Here is a 21,993-nt window from a genome sequence, read left to right as displayed (position 1 = left end):
ATGGGTAGCGGAAAAGCGGTCGCCTAGTGCAGTTTAGAGCGGTTTAGACTGCATTACATGTCGTGAGACGCGAGCCGGAGCGGTTTAAACCCGTCTAGGCTGGTACTTTCTGTGCGGTGGAGACGGGGCTTTTCCCCATGTCTGTCCATGTGCATAAACTCTGAGCAGCGTCAGATGTGTTTCAGCGTACCGTTTGGGTGTTTATACAGCCGGACTCAGCGAGGGAGAGCAGCAGCTCCTCAGCCCTGTGGTGTAATCTCAGGAAAGGGATGTTGTGTATGTTTCCTACGAGCAGAGTTCTCTTTAGCTGAGGCTATTGTTAAATCTTCCTAGGAAACAGAACGCAGACTATATAAAAAACAAAAAAACAACAAAAAAAAACAAACTTGGGGAACTTGAAGAAAATGTTTCTCTGAAAGGGAGTGAGGAGTTGACTATTATGACTCACATCCTGTCAGTGTTTAGGTATTTTGAAGAGTGCAGTGCAGATCTACGCTGAGTCCGTCATGTGAACTGCTGCCGGCGTTACTATGAGCTTCACTGAGAAGAAGGTCACTCACTCCTCTTTTTTTTTTGGTTTTCAGGAAAAGTGTCATTTTTCAACAGGAGGAGTCTTGCTAATTCAGATGGGAATGTAGTACTTGATTGAGCCAGGATTTAAATACTGTAAGTAAAACTGTATCTACTCATTCCAGCCACGAAAGCCTTGGATTGAGGAGAACTTCTCCAAACGAGAGTGTGTGAAGTTTATCCCCTTGTCTTGGGACCTGCACAGGTAAACTAAAAACCCAACGCAGGGAATACATTGCAAAGTTTTCTACTATTCTATGGAATATTGTTGTTTGTAGACACATTGTTTTCTTGGCATGTACTGTATTGTTAATGTTGTCAATGGCTGGAAGCTGCCTAACTGAGAGCGATTTGGCATCCAGCCTTTCCTTCCTTGAATGGAATCATGTGGCTTATTTGATGAAACGTTATTTCCTGTTTCTTACAGATGCATTCCAGTATGCCAAGTGTGCCAAAACCTGATCAGGTACCGTTTATTAATATTTTGGGTCTTTATACCTTTGTTAAACACTGACATAACAACCTGTTCGCACACCTTCATCAACAAAAATTAATATTCTCTTATACAAGTTTCAAGTTTTTTGCTTCTTTTAAAAAAAAATTTTTTACACTTCCGGCATGGTTAAAAATAGAATAATCAGTATAAGGGTTTGAATTAGTAGAGGTGTGAATTTGTGGGCTGTAAGGTGATAGCTGAACCCAAGGCTGATGAAAGCTGAGGAGAACGAGCAAAAGACAGGAAGCTGAATAAGTGTAGCAGCCGTTCATATCACTCCCAACTAATCTCAAGGAAATACCAAATTAAGATCTCTCACAGGCTAAAAGCCGCAAATGGGGAGTATTTTATTTTTGCAAAACTGTACGCCACTGTCGGTCAGAGACTGCCGTCTCTCTGAAAAAGCTGAGATGAAAAGAGCTTTGTGTGAAAAACTTTGCTTGATCTTCCTCAGTTTTCAATATTTCATTTTTGTTTTGTTTTGTGGTAGATGTTGCTGTGGCCGTCTGATGGGGGAACACACCTGGCAGGAGTCTCCTCCTCCGGTGTCGATCTATCCCGGTCCCGGTGAGGACGGAGGTCAGGATTGGTCCGTTGACTTTCACACCACCACCAGTCCCACTGACGCCTACGGGATTGTGGACTTCAAAGACACTGCCACACGTGTGTGTCGGGCCAAGGTCGGTCACATCACCCATTAAAATGAATTAAAATAGGACAACCGAAGTTGACGTTGACACGAAGGATGTAACGAGGGACTGCACAGTGGTGGAGTGTTTAGCATACCTGTGGGTTTTCTCATGTTTTCCCCCCATGGCCCAAAAACATGCATTTATGGCTCATCTGTAATTCGAAATGACCTCTAAATGTGATTATTAATGTGTTACTTTAGGTCTGCTGTAGGTGTGTGTTACAATCCCACCTGCAGTGTTTGATAAAATGCAGCTCTGTGTTTTTATTTCCCAGTACGTCCGTGTTGCGGTGGACTCTAAACCTGAAGCGCTGCTCCAGCTGATGCTGAGGGAATGGCAGATGGAAAGACCCAAGCTGCTGCTGACGATCCAGGGAGGCTCAGAAAACTTCACGCTCCCCCCGAAGGTCAACCAGGCGTTCAGCAAAGGGCTGATGACAGCCGCCCTCAGCACAGGGGCGTGGATACTCACTGATGGCATTAATACTGGTAAATCCTTTCAAATCGTTTATTATTCCCCAGAGCATCCAAATCTTGCTCTGCATTCAGCTGATTTGCATACCCTCTAGGTGTGTCCAAGTACGTAGGCGAGGCCGTCAAGAATTTTGGAGGTCACGACCTGAGAAAGAGAAACACCGTTGGCCTCACGCCGTGGGGGGTGATTGACAATAACACGGACCTCATAGGCCGAGATGTCAGTACTAAAACCCTCTCAACTGATGCATCAACGTCATTCCTCCTATTCCTGTTTGTATTTGACTTAATTTCACTTGATGTCATCGATTTAAATTCACATGAATTCAGGTGTTCAGGCCCTACCAGCCGCTGGGGAACCCTTTGAGCAAACGGTCCTGTCTCAATGGTTTCCACTCCCACTTTCTGCTGGTGGACGACGGAACACTGGGCAAATCTGGCTGTCAGCACGGTCTCAAGAAAAAACTGGAGAAGCAGATCCACCTTCAGAAAATACATCCTCGTGAGTTTAGAGCACGTCTGTGTTCGTAGAAAACATGCGTCTGATCCGACTGAAGTTACATGGTCCTTTCATGTCTTGTTTGCAGGACTAAACCAGGGAGTGCCTGTGGTGTGTGTGGTGGTGGAAGGAGGTCCTGCTATTGTGTCCACAGTGCTGGATTATGTGAGCAACGTTCCCCCGGTGCCAGTGTTTGTTTTCGAAGGCTCGGGCAGAGCTGCTGACCTGCTGGCCTTCTTACACAAGCAGACTGCTATGGACAGGTTTGTTGTGTGTTCTGTTACACATTTCTGTTGTAGCAGACTGGAAAATGCAGGAGTTCCATACCAGAATATCCCCTTCATGGGTTATAACAGTTGATCAGAGTCACCTCATATGCTTTATACAAATCATACTCACATAGGAGAGTCTGTGTGGCTTCTTCTTTCTACAGCAGTAACAACAGTTACTGCAACTTCCACACTGGATTTAGTTTTATGTCCGGATGCTATTACTGCAGATCAGAGCTTGAACTGATGCATCACCCGAGGGAATTTAAATAAAATACTCATCTAGATAAAATGAAAGAAATAAACCATCTCAAAGACTTTCCTTATGGATATGTTTGCGACTTGTTGAGGGCGTGCATCTTGTGTCTTTATCTGCTTTTCTTTTTAGGCAGTTGGACGCTGATATCAAAGAAGACTTCCTGGTCAGGATTGAGCATGTGTTCGAAGTGGAGCGGACGGAAGCCACTCATCTCTACACTCTGCTGCTGCAATGCATGGATCACAGAAAGTCTGTGAGTGAAGCGTTCTGTCCTGTATGTTTATGGTGTCACTGACATAATCATTCAGGTGTTGTGAAGCAGGGATACATATAAAATAAGCAGGACGTTAGCTCCCTAGGACAACGGCGAGACACCACTGATTCTTGTTGCTACAGAAGACACTGACTAATTGTTTTTTTTAACAACAGATTACCATCTTTGACTCAGAGTCTGAGGATCAGTTGGCACCAGACGCAGCCATTTTGACTACCGCTCTCAAGGGTACACGTTTTCTCCTTCTGGTTTTGACTCGAGATACACAGATACAGTATATTTCTCTTGATATAGTTTGTCATGTTATAACAGGAAATCATAAGGCATAATTGGAGTGGGAATGGTGAAGATACCAGAGATTGTAAAACGATGAACTTCGTTAGGTGTAATTTAACCGGAATAAATACAGATTAAAATGATTATCAAGCTTTTCTTGTAATGATTTCTTTAAGAAATAAATTGAATTGGTTTCTTAATGCATGGCATTCACGTTTGTTTTCGGTCTAATTGTAAAACAGGCACCAAGGCCAGTCCTGCAGAGCAGCTGAGCATGGCGCTGGCTTGGGACAGGGCGGACATCGCTCAGAAAGATGTCTTGGTGTATGGACAGCACTGGCAGGTGACTGCGACATCCAATCGGTGCTGCAAAAATAAAATCTAATTTCCTCTTGTTAATCCAGATGAGAAAAATGGGACATTCTTACTTTCATTCTGATTGTGATTCATTTAACACGCTTGTTTACAGGTGGGCTCTTTGGAGCAAGCCATGCTGGACGCTCTGGTGATGGACCGTGTGAGTTTTGTCAAACTGCTGATTGATAACGGAATGACGATGAGCCGCTTCCTCACTGTGGATCGCCTTGAGGAGCTCTACAACATGGTTAATATCATGTATTCAACTGCCAAGCTTTAAAGTTTAAAATTCTGCCACTGATGGGATTTCGTCGTTTAAAGACAATCACTTTTTTCTTTAAACAAAGCATTTATTTATTTATTTTTTCATATAATAGCTTCTTCTGATAATTTGTTTTGTTTGTTTGTTTCACGACACTGTTTCCTATCTTATTGTCCCTTGGCTCTCACTTTGCGAAACAAACCGGAGAATTTCCATTCTTTTGTTTGTCACTTTTGAAGCACATATTCGGAAAGTGTAGCTTTGATAGAATTCACAGTAATGCACTGTTTTCGATTTGGCACTGTGTCTTCGTGGTCAATCTCTTTCCGGGTATTTTCCCAGTTGTTGTTTTTAGATGCTTGTGAAATCACAGAGCTCTTTGTCATGCATTCATATTTGGCTTTCTCAACACTCCCTTCATCTTCTGTCCCTTAAAGCCTGTTTATTTATTCATAACTCTTTAAAAATAAGTCCCTCTAAGAAACAGTCTTAACAATCACAGCACTGCTGCTGTTTCTGCATTATGCATCCGTGCTGAAAAGTAACCAGTTGTTTTTTTTTGTTTTTGCTTTGATTCTAGGATTTATATTTGTTCTCTTATGTATTTTTGAATCCCGAGATAATAACACAGATTTCTTTCCTCAGCCTCATGGACAGACACATCACTTCCTCCACCACCTTGTTGAAGATGCGAAACAGGTGAGTTATGAGGGGAATCTCCTGTCATGTACGTCACTCTGACTGTAGTGTAGTTTACACGGTGTATAATGTTTTCAATGGATTTATGTATTGCAGATTTGGTTTATTATTTTATTCAGATAGCTTGATTTATTGAAAAAGCCCTCTGTCGAGCGTTTCTACGTATGTGTGTAGACCTCTCTTCCCTTAGGTTACCGTCTCTCGCTCATCGATATGGGCCTGGTGATAGAGTGCCTCATTGGAGGAGCGTACCGCAGCACCTACACACGAAAGCACTTCAGAGCTGCGTACAGCCGCCTGCAGGACAAAGTAAGTTATGATCAATGTTTTTTTTTTTTTTTTATTCTCAAAAATCATTTGACTTCATTCAGTTAGATCAGAATTCAAACGGTCTCATTGTTGTCTGCGGAAGGGGAAACACAACAGCGCTGGCTCGTTTTCTAAACACCGCAAAGGGCTGGTAATAAACCCCCGGAGGAACAGGAGTCTGCAGGACCTGCAGTTCTACAGGACGGCTCAGCCGTACAAACGTAAAGTAGGTCATGGTTTTGACGAAAATCTTTCTTTGACTCTTCAAATGTTAACGTTCACACACTTTTCCTGGGAGGAGCGCGACGGGTCACCAGCAGGCAGTGGAGAGACGTCCACGTCGAGTCCAGGGCTCAGCGAGACTTCACTCCTGGTCTCCTTCAACTTCAACGACCTGTTTGTGTGGGCCGTGCTCCAGCAGCGGCAGCAGATGGCCCTTTTCCTGTGGCAACACAGCGAAGAGGCTCTGGCGCGTGCCACCGTGGCCTGCAAGCTTTACCGCTCTATGGCCTTCAAGGCACGGCAGAGCAGCATGGACGACGACATCACTGAGCGATTCAAGACTTATTCGCTGTGAGTATCTCGTCGTGTATTAAAATACAAAGAAATACTGACATATTTTGACGAGAAACAAGAAAACCCTTAGAAACAAGATCTACAGATGAAGATGATGTGATCTTCACAAATAAAATCCTCCAATCATAACATTATATTGTATATATTGTATATGCTTAATGTTGAAGAACCAGTAGATATTTAAAGTGGAAGTTGTCATTGCACAGCTTTGACATTTCTACAACCAGAAAATCAATATAAATCATTATAATAAAAAAAAACTATTTCCCTCCAAAATTCAGAGATGTGAAACAGACACAGCAAAGAATGTGGGGCGGTTTTAACATTTATTTAAATAATATATATATTTTAATGCAATGTAATTGTTTCATCTTTGTCTCTGATCCTCAGTGACTTCGGTCAGCTGGCGGTGGACGTTTTGGATTGTGCATTTCGCCAGAACGAACAAATGGCCATGAAGCTGTTGACTTCAGAGATGGAGGCGTGGAGTCATTTCACCTGTCTGCAGATGGCCGTGTCCTCATGTCACAGACCGTTTGTTTCACACTCCTGCACACAGACTCTCCTCACCGACCTCTGGACTGGTCCGCTCAACATGAGGAAAAACTCCTTTCTGAAGGTAAACCTGGAAGACGATGAAGATGAATGTAGGCGTACCCACTTAACACTCATATAATGTTAATTTGATCACAGTTATAAAGTGGTGTCTAATTAACCATTAGACTTTACGTTATTCCTCACATTTGTCACTAAATCAAAATAATTTTCAGCTTGATAAGCTTTTGTTTTTTTTTGTTTTTTTAATTATGGCTCCCTTTTTCCCCCTAGTATTTGTACACAATGTGCAAACACCTGTTATATTTTTATTTTACCCACTTTTATTGTAATTCAATACCAAAAACAAAGACAGCAAATGATCAGTATAGACCAGTATAGAGCAGCAAAGTGAATGGGAGTGAAGAAATGCATTTATATACCCCAAACAAATCAAAATCATACACTAGTGAAGCACATATCAATAGCAGCCCATTTCATGGATCGAACAGATCAAATCCATCCCTCAGTAACTTAGTGGGGTGAGGTTATAAAATATGTGTGAACAATCGTGTGGTCACTGGTGAGCCTCATTGTATGAACACATTTATAACATGTACCTAAATAGTAAAGTGAGGTCTATGGAAATAAGTGTTATATTTTTTGTAACATTTTGTTCTACCTAAATTTGCAGCATGTATTTCTGCTTAAATGGTCTCATACTCACATAAGTAACCAACACTGCTTTCAAAATGATGAATCTTTTCATACTTGACGCAGTAATATGCAGAGGGTAATATGCATCACATCCTCAATGGAGCATGATATCACACATCCAGCCCATGAACATCTAACCCATTTGTAAAAGCACGGGTCTCTGAGGCACAGAGGGACCAGGTTCAGAGCTCAATTAGTAAAGACAGAGGAACCGCAGCTTTGCTGAAACTTGTAATATAATGCCTCATTTCTTTTATTGGTAGTTTAGATGTTGTGGTCTGTTGTTTGTATCGACGCCTGTATAAACCCTTACAAAACACATCTCTGTGTTTCAGATCATTCTGAGCCTTCTTCTGCCTCCTGCCATCTTATTGCTTGAGTTTAAAAGCAAAGCCGAAATGTGCCACGTCCCACAAACACATGAGATCATTCTGTTCGGACTTGACCCAGTGAAGTCGGCCCCCGCCCCTGAGATAACTGATCACACGGTTAAGTGCCAGTTGTTTTGATACGACGTTGTCAAGCCATGCCTGCTATTGTGATAGCCGTCATGTCACACTGCTCTCGTTGGGTCCTCTGCTCTCACAGGACGGTGAGGATGCAGAGCGAGGCTCCTCCTTCCATGACAAATACCTTGGTCCTGTGGCAGAGACAATGTCCTCCATCACTCTGCAGTGTCTCTCCTGGCTCACAAGACTCTATGACTTCTACACGGCTCCTGTCGTCAAGTTCTGGTTCCACACAGTAGGTGGATGGACCTTGTTGTATTAGTAAATGAATGTTGAATATTCACACTTCTCAACGTGTATTGCACTGATGTTCTTTTTTTGTTGTTGTATTTTTTTGCAGATGTCGTATTTAATACATGCTTTATTTATCTCTTGAGTTTTCTGTCTCAACTTTAGATGTCCTACTTGGCCTTTTTGATGTTATTTTCCTACGTGGTCCTGGTGAAGATGGAGGGCTACCCCAGCATTCAGGAGTGGCTGGTCATAGCATACATCTTATCCACTGCAGTGGAGAAAACCAGAGAGGCAAGAGACATGCTTTCTCCTTTTTGCTTCCCATTGGTGTTGATATTCACCTTTTCACACAATAAGACATGATTACAGGCGACACATTGCTTTTCTCCGAATTAGGTTCTAATGTCTGAACCAAGGAAGCTGAGTCAGAAGTTGAAAGTGTGGTTCTCGGAGTACTGGAACGTCTCAGATTTCACGGCCATCCTCCTTTTCATGGCTGGACTGACCATGCGTTGGCATGCTGATCCCTACCGGACAGCCGGGCACATCGCGTACTGTCTGGACATCATCTTCTGGTTCGTCAGAGTCATGGACCTGCTGGCTGTCAATAAGCACGCGGGCCCTTACCTCACCATGATCACAAAGATGGTGGGTAGAGACTGAAGGTAGTCGTAGTAGGAAGTCGCAACATTTCTCCTCACCATTCTCACCGTCTTCTCCCCGCTCCTGCCCAGACGAGTAACATGTTCTTCATCGTGGTTATGATGGCGATCGTGCTGCTGAGCTTCGGTGTGTCCAGGAAAGCCATCCTGTCCCCGGACGAGGAGCCGTCCTGGAGTCTCGCCCGAGACGTCGTGTTCCAGCCCTACTGGATGATCTATGGAGAAGTGTACGCAACAGAGATAAATCGTAAGCGACTCAATAGGAAAGCCTCCATAATTATTAACCTATGTTTGTTTAAAGCCAGTGAGTTCAACCTTTGGTTCTGTCTTGGGTTTTCTACTGGGGAGTGTTTGTTGGCGAATTGCTGCAAGGTTAAAATACCACTTCGTCTTTGTTTGCCAAACTCAACCCCGAGAGTGATGCTTATTTGAATTACCCTTGTATTAGTGTTGAGGATTGACTGCAGGGTAAAGAAGAGGTAGGTTATATCTTTCCTTTCAGACCTTGGATAACTAATTAACATTGGACATTGATACATGCACAAGTGCAAAATAAACAGAAACAATTCTTACCTTTACAATTTGCACTGGAATTCACGTGTGATCTGAGGTGCGACTGTGATGGATGAGCTGTTTGTTAGTCAGGTGGCGTCTCCACCCTCACATATGATCATAAACTTTGGGTCACGATGGAAAGGATGAGATCGTGGTACAAGGTGAATTGAGTGAGGAGCTCAACAATCGACAATGGTATTTTGTCTGTGTCATGTCTCGTTGATTGATTGATTGATTGATTGTTACTTTATTGTCATTGTACAGGTACAGGTACAGGTACAACGAAATTGCATTCACATAGAAAGTTTTGGGGAAAGAAGGACACATGAGGTGAGGAGAGGAGGGAAAAAGGCAGATTAAAGACTGTGTTCTGAGGAGCACAGTCTGTAATTGGGAGAAAAAAAAACACCTCGGGCACGTTTAGCATCAACACAGACAGGTTACAACATTTCTCGAGACAGCATTTGGGATACATGAAGGGAAGTTCTGCAGTCCGCCACTAGGAGAAGGTTTTTTCAGGCGCGACGCCTTCACCAGGCACGCAGCCGCCCTCTCCAGTGGCCTCTGCTGGTGGTTGGGGGTAGGGGCACAGCGAAAGCGGTGAATGTGTGTGTTGTGTGTGTGTGTGTGTGTGTGTGTGTGTGTGTGTGTGTGTGTGTGTGCGTGTATGTGTGTGTGTGTATCAGCAGCATGTGACGATGGGCAGCCATGCCCGGCGGCGTCTTTCCTCGCGCCGTTCCTGCAGGCAGTTTACATGTTCTTCCAGTATATCATCATGGTCAACATCCTCATTGCCTTTTTTAAGTAAGCGTGCCTGTAGTTTGTAGTTTTTGTTCTCCAATTGAAGACTAACTGTGAGGTGCGTTATTATTCTTATTAACAGCAACATCTACTTTGACATGGCATCGACGTCCAACAAGCTGTGGAAGTACAACCGCTATCGGTACATAATGACCTACCTGGAGAGGCCATGGCTTCCGCCACCTCTTATCCTCCTCAGTCACTTCGCATTAGGATTAAGGGCCATCTACAGAAGATTCAGTGGAGACTCTGAGAGAGAAGAGAGATGCTCTGGACTCAGTGAGTACCACGGTTTGTATGTTCAGCAATTATCTACACTAATACAATAAAGCGATAAATTTGCTTCTCTTTTGTTGCTCGTCTTTACTAGAGCTCTATCTTGGCCATCAGGATCGCAAAAAGCTTCACGAGTTTGAAGAGAAGTGTGTAGAGGCCTACTTTCATGAGAAGACTGAAGGTCTCCACAGCACTCAGACCAACAGGATCAGAGCCACAGCTGAAAGGTTGGGTTGATCGTCTTGTCGATCAGTATTAAGCAGGATTGACAAGCGTGCCTGGGACTTAACAATAATTGCTTTCCTGTTTCATTTGGATCATTGCAAAGTATGAGACTTGAAAAATTCACAAGCTGTTGCGCTTAGATAAACGTTTCCCCTGTAATTACAACTAATATTAAAAAAAACCCTAAATACAGATGATTGACCAATGTGAGGTCAAGCGTTTGTGTCAAAGCAGAAAACTGTTTGTGTCACTGTGTGACGTAGCTTTAGAAAGAGGTTTCAGTTTCACACATGTTTATTGGTGTATTTCTTTCCCAACAGAGCGGAGGAGATGTGTAAGATGGTGGGCGAGGTCTCAGAGAGGGTCGTCTTCATCCAGGACAGCCTCTCGGGGTTGGACTGTCAGCTGGGTCAGCTTCAGGACCTTTCTGTTCTCGCCGTGGACACCCTCACTCTGCTGTCCGCCTCTGACAGCCTGCATCAGGAGGGCGCTCGCCTGGCTCAGTGTAAAGTCCTCACACCGTCCCGCCACGTCGTCCCTCACAGCTGGAGTCTCCCGCATGGAAATGGAGCAGACGGCGATGTTCCTAATGCACGCCGCCTGGTGGCCAAGTCTTGTAAAAGCACTCCACCTTCTCTCCTGAAGGGCTGCACTCTGGCAGGGAGCAGACGTCCGTCACAGGAGGTTCACGCTGGATCCCGGGGGGCCAGGGGGGGCCGACATGGACACACTGATGAGTCAGAGGACAGACTGAAGGAGGTACTTATTGTTTCTTTAAGGCTTGTCATTTTATCATGATGTTGCAATTTAGAACTTAGAATTGGCGAGTGATCCGTCCAGGACTTGAACAATTTGAGTTATTTCAACATGTTATTGTTTTATAGGATCGACAGTCTCCTACGCTACACCATCACTATGAGAACTGGATGGGGCTTTCGAGATCTACATCCCATCCTTCCTTCTCCCACTTTTATGCTACTGGACTTCACGCCTCTGTTCAGGATCAAACTCCCTGTGAATCCTGTGAACTGTCCCGCTGTGGATCACCCCTTTCCCCCAGAGGCCTGGACTCACCTTATCCTAAACTATGGACATGTGATCCATATTTATATCCTAGTCAGGAGGAAACCTCTGTGGACGAAGGAGAAGAAGAGGTGCATGAAGAGGGTGAAGACACCGAGGAGCTGAAAGAGGAAGAACCGCAGAGACCACAGTCAACTCTAAGATTAAGCAGAGCCTCCAGCAAAGCTTTCCTGCTGTCTGATCCTCGAGACATCCCCGAGGGGTTGATTAATCCGGCCTTTTCTCTGGGCGATAGCCAGCCATCTTCCCGGTCCAAATATTCCATCCACTGCAGAAGACCCACGAAATCCCAAAGGTGGGCATGTGCGTCCAGAGACCGCCCGTATGGACACTGCAGGTCTCTGTCATCCAGTGTGGAGAATATCACTTTTCCTGGAGCCCCCGTCAGTCTGATGAGGGGATCGTTTCCTTCTCTCAACAAACCGCTAAACAAAGAAAGTTCGTCTGGTGGGAGGAGCTTTAAGGATGGTGCAACACTGCGCTGCAGCAGGAGCCAAGGTATGGATCCATCCATCCATCCATCCATCCATCCATCCATCCACCCACCCACCCTGTCAGTACTACAATTCTACACACTACTATTATAATACAATTGAAAAAGTATGACTGGCAAATTTTAAGTTGGGCAAAAAATGTAATGAGAATAAAACTTTATTTTTCATTTTCCCATAATTGTATTCACTAAGTTAAACTTCCATGTGTTTTACACTTTAAAATTCTCAATAATTTTAGCTGAGAAATCATGTCACTTGTATTTACAATGTATGAAAATATATTGTTATATTGTTGCACAAGATCAGATGTTTATTCAAAGGCCATAAGTATCACAAAATTAAAAAAAAATGTTTTCACTTGTAATGAATGTGAAATAAAACTCTATAAAATAATAATACAAATCTTGAATAAATGCTAATCAATACATTCAAATGCAAAATAAAAGCATTAATGTATAAATTAGTAAATGATAAAATACAATTAAAATACACACAAGTATTACAAGGGCAATCCAATAAATGTTTTACAAACCAGTAGGAAACTAACAATAAATCAGCCAATAAAATAAAATATTTCTTCTTTTTGGTATTTTTCCTGTCCGGGTTGCCACGGTGGACCATCTTCCAATCCCGTGTCTCCTGTGTTCTTTGACCTCACTCCAAAAACCTGCATGACCTCCCTCCACGCATCCAGGAATCTCACTGACCTTCCTCTTTGCTTCTTGTCTGGCAGCTCAATCCTCAACATTCCTCCTTCATACGTGACCAAACCGTTACAGCCTCGTCTCTCTCCCTCTCCCACTGAAGGCTAGAGCATGATCTGCTCCTCTAACTTACTCATTCTTAATCCTGTCATCCTGCTCATATCCAGCAAATACTTATACAGCCTCCACTCGGCCATATACACTTCAGCATCCTGCGCTGTGGTTTTGGTCGCGAGATAAACTAAAACAAAAAGTTTAATATAAATTAAGTTAATGAATGTCATTTTCTGAATCTTTTATTAAGAAAATGACACGCTGAAATGGTCTAATAATAATAATAATAATAAAATGATGATAATAATAACAACAACAACTTTATTTATATTGCATGAAACGCTTTCATACATAAAATACAGCTCAAGGTACTTCACAATTTAAAAAGAAAGCAAATCGAATACATTAAAAGGTCATAACTTCAGTTCAAAACTAAATGAGGTGTAGTGGATTACAATGGTAAATCTATTGTATTGTGTTATATCTTCTTTTGGCTGTGTTTATTTTTGTTGAACATGTTCACAATCATTGTAGTTGATTGTGTGTGTTTGTGTGCTTGCGTGTTTCAACAGAGTGGTACAAGTCCTCTGACTTCATGCAGGTTATTGACGGTCGAGGCAAAAGCCAGAACAGGAAGACGGTGAAGATACAGGAAATCGGTCCCGATCCTGTAATGTGAAACAAGATTTGTCATTCAAAGCTGACCGCAGATCATAATACTCAACCCTGAATGATGGTCTTTTTATGAATTCAGCGATTCGTCTCTTTCTTTCTTCCGGGTGATAGGTTACCATGCAAACCCATCTGTCTGATGCCTCCTGGAGGCCTCAAAGGCTGAGAGGAGAACCCACATGCTGGTCAGCTTCGACCAGCCTCAGTCAGCTCAGTAAGGACCTACGGCCATATTCACATTATGAGTACATACTGTATCAGCAAGTAGGATATATTCACTCAGCTGTAGTAAATAGGCATCCCCCATTTGAATGTATGTGCTCAGTAGCTTCTGGCAAATATGTATATGATAATATAATGTCATTAAAATATACCACGTTTATTATGCAACCTCAGCATACAAGTGCAGCAGTATTGAATCACATGAATAATATACAAACAGCTTGTTTTGTTACGCACGTTTGATGATTGTACATTTTATTTCAGATTTTGAACCGATGGATCTGTTGCAGAAACAGGTTTTTTCCTCTAAGGTAGGTTGTAGGGAACAACTGGACTCGGTTGGATCAGTAGAATTTTTTCAAACATTTTTTCTACATATTTTAGCAGTACAATGCAGTTAATTCAGCATCCTTTAACTAAATTGTGTTTGTATTTTTGTCTTTCCATTCTGTTGCATTCAGATACAACACATTTCTGAATGTTCTATTAGGCAAAGCTACAGAAAGAACTTCGGTACACTTCAGACGTGGTTTCTGCAGCCTTCAGCGTGCATATTTTCACAAACTTATCCTGACAATATGGCTTTGTGGACACTTCCCTGGCAAAAAGGTCACTGGTTTTCGCTGCTGTGTCACTGATCTCAGCCCGAGCCTTGGATTTCAGTGTGATATTATGTCAACTGCATTTACTACAACTGTGCAACAGCCACTGATTACATCAGAAACACTGTTTATTTTTCTTGAACAAATGACATAACCTTTTTTGTTTACATTAGAGTTCACCCTGCAGGCCAGAATGAGTGTATTTGTTTGACAACCCTGCTCCAGACGTTTGTTGTAACAATAGAAACACTAGAAAAATGAACTATGTTTGTATTACAGTATGTTATTGGCTTGTTTTGACATGAAGGATATGTGGAGTCCAACTCATTCAGCATGGAACAGCTGGGCCAGATCCATGAGTCGCAGATCTTCGTAAGTCAGCCTTTCTTCTGTAAAAAATTTGACTTTATAATGAAACTTACACGATACATTTCTCTTTATGTGACTGTGGCAGTCTCCAGAGTTCAGTGACACCCGAAGGTAGTCCTTTGCTTACAGCTCTGACAAAATTCCTTAAAATATACCAATAGTGTGAGTATGTTGATTATCCTTAGATTCACTTGTATTTTTCTGTCTGCAGCCAAAAGCTCATCCTTCCAGTCCGCTGACAACTTATACCCACACTACTCAGGTATGGACATAATATGGCAAAATCACATGTTGGATGATACTGATTCTTAAATATGAAAAGTGCTTGTCATATACTTGAACATGTTTCTTCTGTTGTCACAGCGATGGAGCGAAACAACCTGATGAGATTGGCTCACACCATCCCCTTCACTCCTGTTTCACTTCTGGGTAAATACCCCATTTGACTTGTTGATTTCTCTGGGGTTCCTGTTGTTTAAAAAAAAAACGTTTTTCTCTACTTCTTTCTCTCTGAATAGGAGGTGAGGAGGTAAGCGTCTACATCCTGGAGGAAATTCCTTCTGATGCTGATCCTCAATCCAGCTCTGTCACGACCTGGTCACCGCGAGGCCTCTCTGCCATGCTGCAGCCCCTCTCCAGTGAAGAGGGCTCCCTGGACGGGGGTCTCCGGCGGGGCTGCAGGATGCTGTGTACCTGGGCGGAGCAGGAGGTGCTCAAACCTGGTCTGATATACATCGTCAAAGCATTCAGGCAGGAGGTGGTCCGTGCGTGGCAAAGGTATTTCCATGATAACACGGCGCGGCAGCTTTGTTTAAGGGTGAGTGTGCTCATCGCAGCTTCACATTAGATCATCCAACTTGTTCTCATTGGTATCCGCTCATTTTTCAGAAATGTCGTTCAATTAAAAGTGTTAGTCATAACGTTCAGATCCCTTGAAGGATTTCTGTGTAAAAATGACAAGATGCATGATGAAACACATCACACGTCTGCTTCACTCTTCTCAACATTATATAAGCATTGCCACTGCCAGTCATCTTTAGGCTACTTTTCTGCAGAATAATTAAATAAACTATTATATTATGTAATATTTTTTTACATAACAGCGTATAGAATGTCTAGTCAAGAGTGTAAAATGTTCCTTGGAGAAGTATATCAACTTATATGCCATTTGTATCATTAAACAATGGCATGTATATGATACTGGCAATTATACTCTTCCCTTCAAATTGCATTGCATTATAAAGGCATTTACCATGTTTGTTTTCCCTCTGAGTGAAACGTATCGTAATAACACCCTATTTACTGTATATGATGCCCTTTGAGGGGTTGAACTGCATGTGGGCAAGAAATTAAAACTAAATAAGCCTTTCTCTCACCTCTTAAAAGGAAATCCAGCAACAGAGGGCGGCTCAGAAGATGATGCATATGTTTAATCAGGTCAAACCTGATGACATGTATCACTCACCAAGGTGTGTATTTTTTCCCCTGTACATTTCTCTCTTGTTTGTTTGCATTTAAATGATGCTTTTGTATGTTTTCTAGATTTCTGGATGTGTCACTGGTCCTCTGGCATTCAAATGGCCAGTGGCTGACCATTGAGAGGAACATGTCTGGAGAATTCAGGAAATACAACAACAACACAGGGGAGGAGATCACCCCCTGCTGTTCACTGGAGGAAATGCTGCTCGCGTTCTCCCACTGGACCTTCGAGTACTCGCGCAGCGAGCTGCTGGTGCTCGACATACAAGGCACATGTTCCCACTTCTTCTTGTGTGTTTTTGGCACGCCTGCGTATGTCTGCAAACGTACGCCGCTGCACGTACAGCTGTCTTTATGTTTCTCTCTGTTTGTGTTGTTTGTTGTGTTATTGTCAGGAGTGGGAGAGGAGCTGACTGATCCAACTGTTATTATGGCAGATGACCAAAGGTACAGTAATAATTTCTGCCAGACATTTTTTGTTTTGTTTTTTTGTGACACCTGATTTCAGCAATCGTTCGGATCGGGGTTTTTTAAACGTCGTGGTATGTCTGACTTTGTTGCAGCGGCAGCAGGAGTGAGATGCTCTTTGGTCCCGATAACCTTGGAGAGGCTGCTATCAATGGCTTCCTGCAGAAACACAACTGCAACGTGTGCTGCCACAAACTGGGACTCAAAGGTCAGGAAATGAACGTTATCAGGGACACGGGATAAACGAATATGTCAGAGTTTAGTTTAACCGAGTGCACCACAAACATCATATTTGCATAAGGTATAGAGTTTTTGTTTTGTTGTTGTTGTTGTTTTTTTTTTTCTTCTTCATCAGTGTCAATGCTTTCCTCTCGTGGATGCCTGCATATGCATGTATTTGTATGTCACCTATGTGTCGTCACTCAGGAGGCCACCTTGGCTCTGAGAGTAATCCCCAGCAACTTCAAATGAAGACAGCACACTCCAACAGCCAGCTAATTAAGCCACGAGTGTTCGTTTATTTCTCTAACAACAGTAGTGTTTGAGGCATGGGGGTGGGCCCTGCTTTGTGCGTTGTGCTGCATGGCCTTTGATTACGTATTAATCATGTCTTTGTGCTGGCGATGTGCTGCTGAGACATTAGCTTTGATTAGCTATTAATTAATGTCTCTGGGTAGACATGATACCGGCATCTAGAGGATAACTGCGCGGAAAGAAACTGTGCTCAAAAACAAACAAGCCCAGCAAACAAACACAAACATTCAGACACAGTTGTTTTGATATTTCAAAGGTGCGTTGTGTTTCCTCTTCCTCTTCTTGTGTCCTCTCCAAGATTTTTCCAACAAATCAAACCAAATTATTCATGCTGGATGCATGGACTTCCTCCCAGGCCTGTCAGTATTCTCTTTCTTGTGGTAATGACTGTGTTATTGGAGCGACGTGTCGCTAACTGGTGTTTTTTTTTTTTTTTTTTTTTTTTTTTCAGATTTAAGGAAGCGTCCGGACAGCTGTGAGAGCGGCGGCGAGGAAGAGCCGGAGTCAAGGAACGACGCACAAGAAGACGTCGAAACCACGATGTGACCTTTGACTGAGGACGTAGGGACAAGCGGACAGGTGCAATTTTACTTATACAGACATCGTGTTTGTGCTGACACAGGACAGTCGCTGACCCTTTGCAGTTCAAAAAAGGGAAATAATATATGGAAGTTTAGTGTCGGGACATTTTAAGTTATTCAAATCATTCAAAATGTGCAACAAAGGCTTTTCAGCAAAATCCCTCAATGCAGCACATTGTAAGTACGAAGGTTTTTTCCCATTGTGATTAAAAGAATTTCAATAAATTCTTGAATCTTGAATTAGAGCCAGCTTAAAAAAAAAAAAAAAAAGTTTAATAGTTTAGATAATTATCCTCCCACAGCCTATGGAATAGTAAATAGCTATTACTTGATGTGTAGTTAAAATAAGAATGAAACATTTGTTGAAACATGATAAATCGAACTATATGTATGCATGAATCAGAAAAAGAAGCCAGAAATGCACCCATAAAATTTCTTTTATTTTTTTTTCTTCCCACAACAAAATGTCTACAAAAGCGATAAAATATAGAATTTAACAAAAATCACTTCAGACCTTCACATTGTATATACATCTCAAAGGAGGACTCACTAAGGCCCCTGCATAGCTCTGAACTTCAACCCAGTCTGATCCATCAGCTGAGGGTGTTTGTGGCTCTTGTTATTGCAAATACACGCATGCACACACACACACGCAGACATACACACACACACACACGCCCACACACACTCTTCCATTGTCATTTGTCAATGAAGATAAGAGTTCATGGATTTATACATGGAGTTAGAGTTCAGAGTCTGGCAGAGTCCTCACCAAAAAAAAAAAAAAATTCAAATAAAATAAAAACAAAAGCATAAAATGTAAAAACTGTTTGTCAGTGTAATCAAATACACATTTTCCTTGGAGTTCCCCTTTTGATTGGTTTCTCATGTAAACTCACACGGTAAAGCATCTACGCCCCTCTCTGCCAATCCGTCCTCTCCTCACTAGCTATGGCACTTTGAAAACAAACAAAATGTCCTGTATGTTATTGTTGTTGTTTTTTTTGTCTTTTTTTTTTTTTTTTTGTCTTTTGTTTTGCTGTTTTGTTTTGTTAGTCCTGTGTAAAAGAGGTTCTGTTGCCCAAGTACCTTTCAGGTTTGGGGTTTCAGATTGCTACATTTTGTTTTATTTGCTCTTGCTGGGACGCAACGACATTCTAAAGAATAAATTAACAATTTTCAACACTACTCCAATTGCACACGCGTTTTGCATCAAAAGTTTACAAAGCATTGGTAGAGCAAACATAGTCTCACTCTCTTTTATGTCTCACGCACATTCACACTTCAGCTCACACAGGTTTTCTTAGGAACCGGAGAAGGAGGTTCGGAGTATATTTGACTAAGTGTAGGAAATGCCTTTCAAACCAGAGTGTATTAAAAATGTCTGCGCAATTCTTCTGAGTCGCCGCGAAGGCTGACGACTAGGATTATTGTGTGGTCTTGTGATGTCATTCTGTGTTGATGGAGTGGTAAAGGCGCATGATGCGTTCAGCCCCTCACACTGAACAGGCTACTCCATAACATTCAGAATAGATTGCCCCCCCCCCCCCCCCCCCCCCTCCCCACATCGCTCCCTCCCGCAGCAGTTTCAGGGTCTCTGATCCGGGTCAATAAGGCCAGTTCAGAAAGGGCCGTTTGCTGATTTCATTGTACCAACTCACACATTCAGAGGTTGAGAAAAAAAAATAAATAAAAAAAAAAATAAAAAAAAAAAGATTTCAAATCCGACAACAAATTTAAAATTGGTTTTGTATAAATTAGAGCATTTTATTTAAAAATTCAGCTTGTGGAAAAAAAAATCGCCTTGAACTGACTGAATTGATGTGGACTTTGCCCTAAAACCCGTCGCCCACCCTGCCAAAATAAACCCGCTCCTATGAAACCCACATTATCATGAGAAGAGAAAACACAAATAAGCCCCAAATGTTTCATTGCAATGAAACGTCATGCAAATAGAACAGAACAACAATAGGCTAATAGTAATAGAAGAATAGTAGTCATAATAAGAACAATAATAATAGTAAATAGTAATAAAATAAAAAATAATCTTACAATGCAAACATGACAGTAGTAAATGCCTCCAGGTCTTATTGCTACAGTATCTTACTTACAGTGTTGTTTTGCCACTCGTTCTCGCCTGCACATACCCCCCCTCACAGTCCCATCCCACCCCGCTGATTCACAGTCTAACAAGGGGGGAAAAAAAAAACCCAAAACATCACACACAAAAACTTCATATTCAGAGTTGAAATTCACTGTCCCAGGGCAGTTGTGATGGTGCTTGAATCACAGCCTACTAGTGGACTTCCCTCACTGTCCCCAAAGCAGCAGAATAAGATGTAAACATGAGTGTATGACGATGACAAGAAGAGCACCCTGACTTGTAGTGTTCTTACTTTTTTCTTTTTCTTTTTTTTTTTGTCTTCCTGTGCTACATAATGGTGCTTCTCATATAATCTGGGCTCTATAAAGAAATTTGGACAGTGAATTCATGCTCTGTACGCACATACACACAGATATACACCTATCAAAGCCTTGTCTGGGCAGATTGTGTTGCCGCCATACAGTTGCAGCAGTGTATGCTACTTTTTTTTTTTCTTTTTAAATCCTAAAAAGGTTTTCTTTATAATTAATATTATTTTTTTTTTGTAAATTTGCAAAAATATTAAACCCTCTTCTAATGCAAAGTCAGAAAAAGAGCTGCTCCCTGAGAGATGCTTTGTAGTGCATCAAGCCTTTATGAGCAAGTGATTGTCTGTAAGAGTCACTGGCCTCTGATCTGTTGTCGGGTTGGGGTGGGGGGTGGGGGGTAGGGAGGGGGGGTATGCTGGATTTTTAAGGAGCCTGTAATTTGATCAATAAAGCTAACACTAGGCAGATCGATGAACAAGATTCAAAATGATCAAAGTGGTTTTTGGTTCGCTACACTATTGACATGGATTTTCTTTTTTCACATGAAAGAAACTTACGAGTGTGAACTCTCCTCGTATGAAGTCAAGCATTTGGCCACTGTGTAACAAACAGGAGTGAATTCTTCTTCTGGAATAAAACTACAGCCAGTAGTGTCAACCACATGTCACATTCCAAAAGTCCGAACGCTGATAGTTCATGACAAAATAAAGACCAGCATAACAATTATTTTGGTGACATTTTTGCTTTTAGCATTTAGTGGCTACCTGCACAATTTGGTGAAACACAAATCCTCAATTTAAAGTGACCATTTGTCATTAAAAAAAAACAATAATAACAGCAGATGTAAATGCTCAGCAGTGCCTGCTTCTCTTAACACAGTGGCCAAATGTGAGTCACCGAAAAAGCAACAGCAGAAACAGTCTGATGATTAAAAGGAAAACAAAAAAAAGGATTGTCTATTGCAGTCAACTATATAAATTGTTAACATAAAGTAACATGTCTGAGTGACGTTGCAAATTTCTCAAGGCAAAGCTTTTGTCACATTTTTCCAGCACATATTTTGTCACACCGAAAACACGACAGCGCTTGCGATGAAATGAGTGCCGTCTGTAGAAGTTCATTATTTTCAGACCAAATCCGTGGTCAGAAGGGAAATATAGTGCATTGTCGATTAACTGCTACACTGGTCTGGTCAGCTGAATCCGAAGAAGAGGAGGAGACGAGAGGAATGAGATCAGAAAGGCAGTGTGAAAGTTATTGCTCTTTAGAGAAAGGGGTCCTTCATATTGACATCCATGGACTGGATTGTGCAAATAGTGATTGGGTGAATGAGGGTTTAAAGCAGTCGTGCAAATGCAAGTTATGTGAATTTAATTCAAGTTCCTTGTGATTCTTCTTTTTTTTTTGTTGTTGTTGGAATATTTGAACATTTCCTCATTGTGATTTAAAATCCACTTCTGTTGGCCAATTCCTCTTGTCAAGGTCCGAATACATAAGAGTTACAGGGTGTGGTTGGAGGATTATGGGAAGAGGTGTCGGGATGTATGCCAGGTCCTGGTCTCTTATTATCTGTCTCTGGTTGATTGTTCAAAAGCAGTCCAGCTTTTATTGGACGTAATTATTGCAGCGAGAAATAAATGATTGATAGGATGGCAAATCTGCCAGATTCTTCTTTTTCTTGCAAAATAGAATATTTATGTAATATATTTTCACATTGAAAAGTAGTAGCCATTTTTTTTTTTTTTTTAAATCCTTCATATGCTCTCTTTACATTTCTATAAGGTCTGATCAGAAG

The 21,993-nt window shown here is 41.9% G+C and overlaps 1 protein-coding gene across 1 annotated transcript; it reads left to right on the top strand.

The window, feature by feature from the left end:
- Positions 1-1,575: 1,575 nt before the first annotated feature.
- trpm6 (transient receptor potential cation channel, subfamily M, member 6) lies at positions 1,576-18,924 on the top strand (the record flags this gene model as incomplete). The annotated part of the gene is made up of 37 exons (XM_080499359.1): positions 1,576-1,746; positions 2,033-2,246; positions 2,327-2,451; positions 2,562-2,733; positions 2,819-2,993; positions 3,388-3,511; positions 3,688-3,760; positions 4,051-4,151; positions 4,278-4,412; positions 5,073-5,126; positions 5,301-5,435; positions 5,539-5,661; positions 5,734-6,008; positions 6,402-6,630; positions 7,598-7,750; positions 7,851-8,006; positions 8,168-8,296; positions 8,402-8,653; positions 8,740-8,914; positions 9,912-10,026; positions 10,106-10,302; positions 10,394-10,526; positions 10,845-11,283; positions 11,409-12,105; positions 13,432-13,529; positions 13,646-13,745; positions 14,018-14,064; positions 14,663-14,727; positions 14,810-14,835; positions 14,936-14,986; positions 15,088-15,153; positions 15,243-15,541; positions 16,111-16,193; positions 16,267-16,472; positions 16,599-16,650; positions 16,767-16,879; positions 17,657-18,924. The coding sequence occupies 37 exons, from the start codon at positions 1,576-1,578 to the stop codon at positions 17,749-17,751; spliced, it is 5,853 nt and encodes a 1,950-aa protein (XP_080355485.1). The 3' UTR covers positions 17,752-18,924.
- Between the last annotated feature and the right edge of the window lie 3,069 nt (positions 18,925-21,993).

The sequence above is a fragment of the Blennius ocellaris genome, assembly GCF_963422515.1.
Source record: "Blennius ocellaris genome assembly, chromosome: 7".
Lineage (NCBI taxonomy): Eukaryota > Metazoa > Chordata > Actinopteri > Blenniiformes > Blenniidae > Blennius > Blennius ocellaris.
Note: the sequence above shows the minus strand (reverse complement) of the source record. Positions and strands in the feature narration are given on the sequence as shown.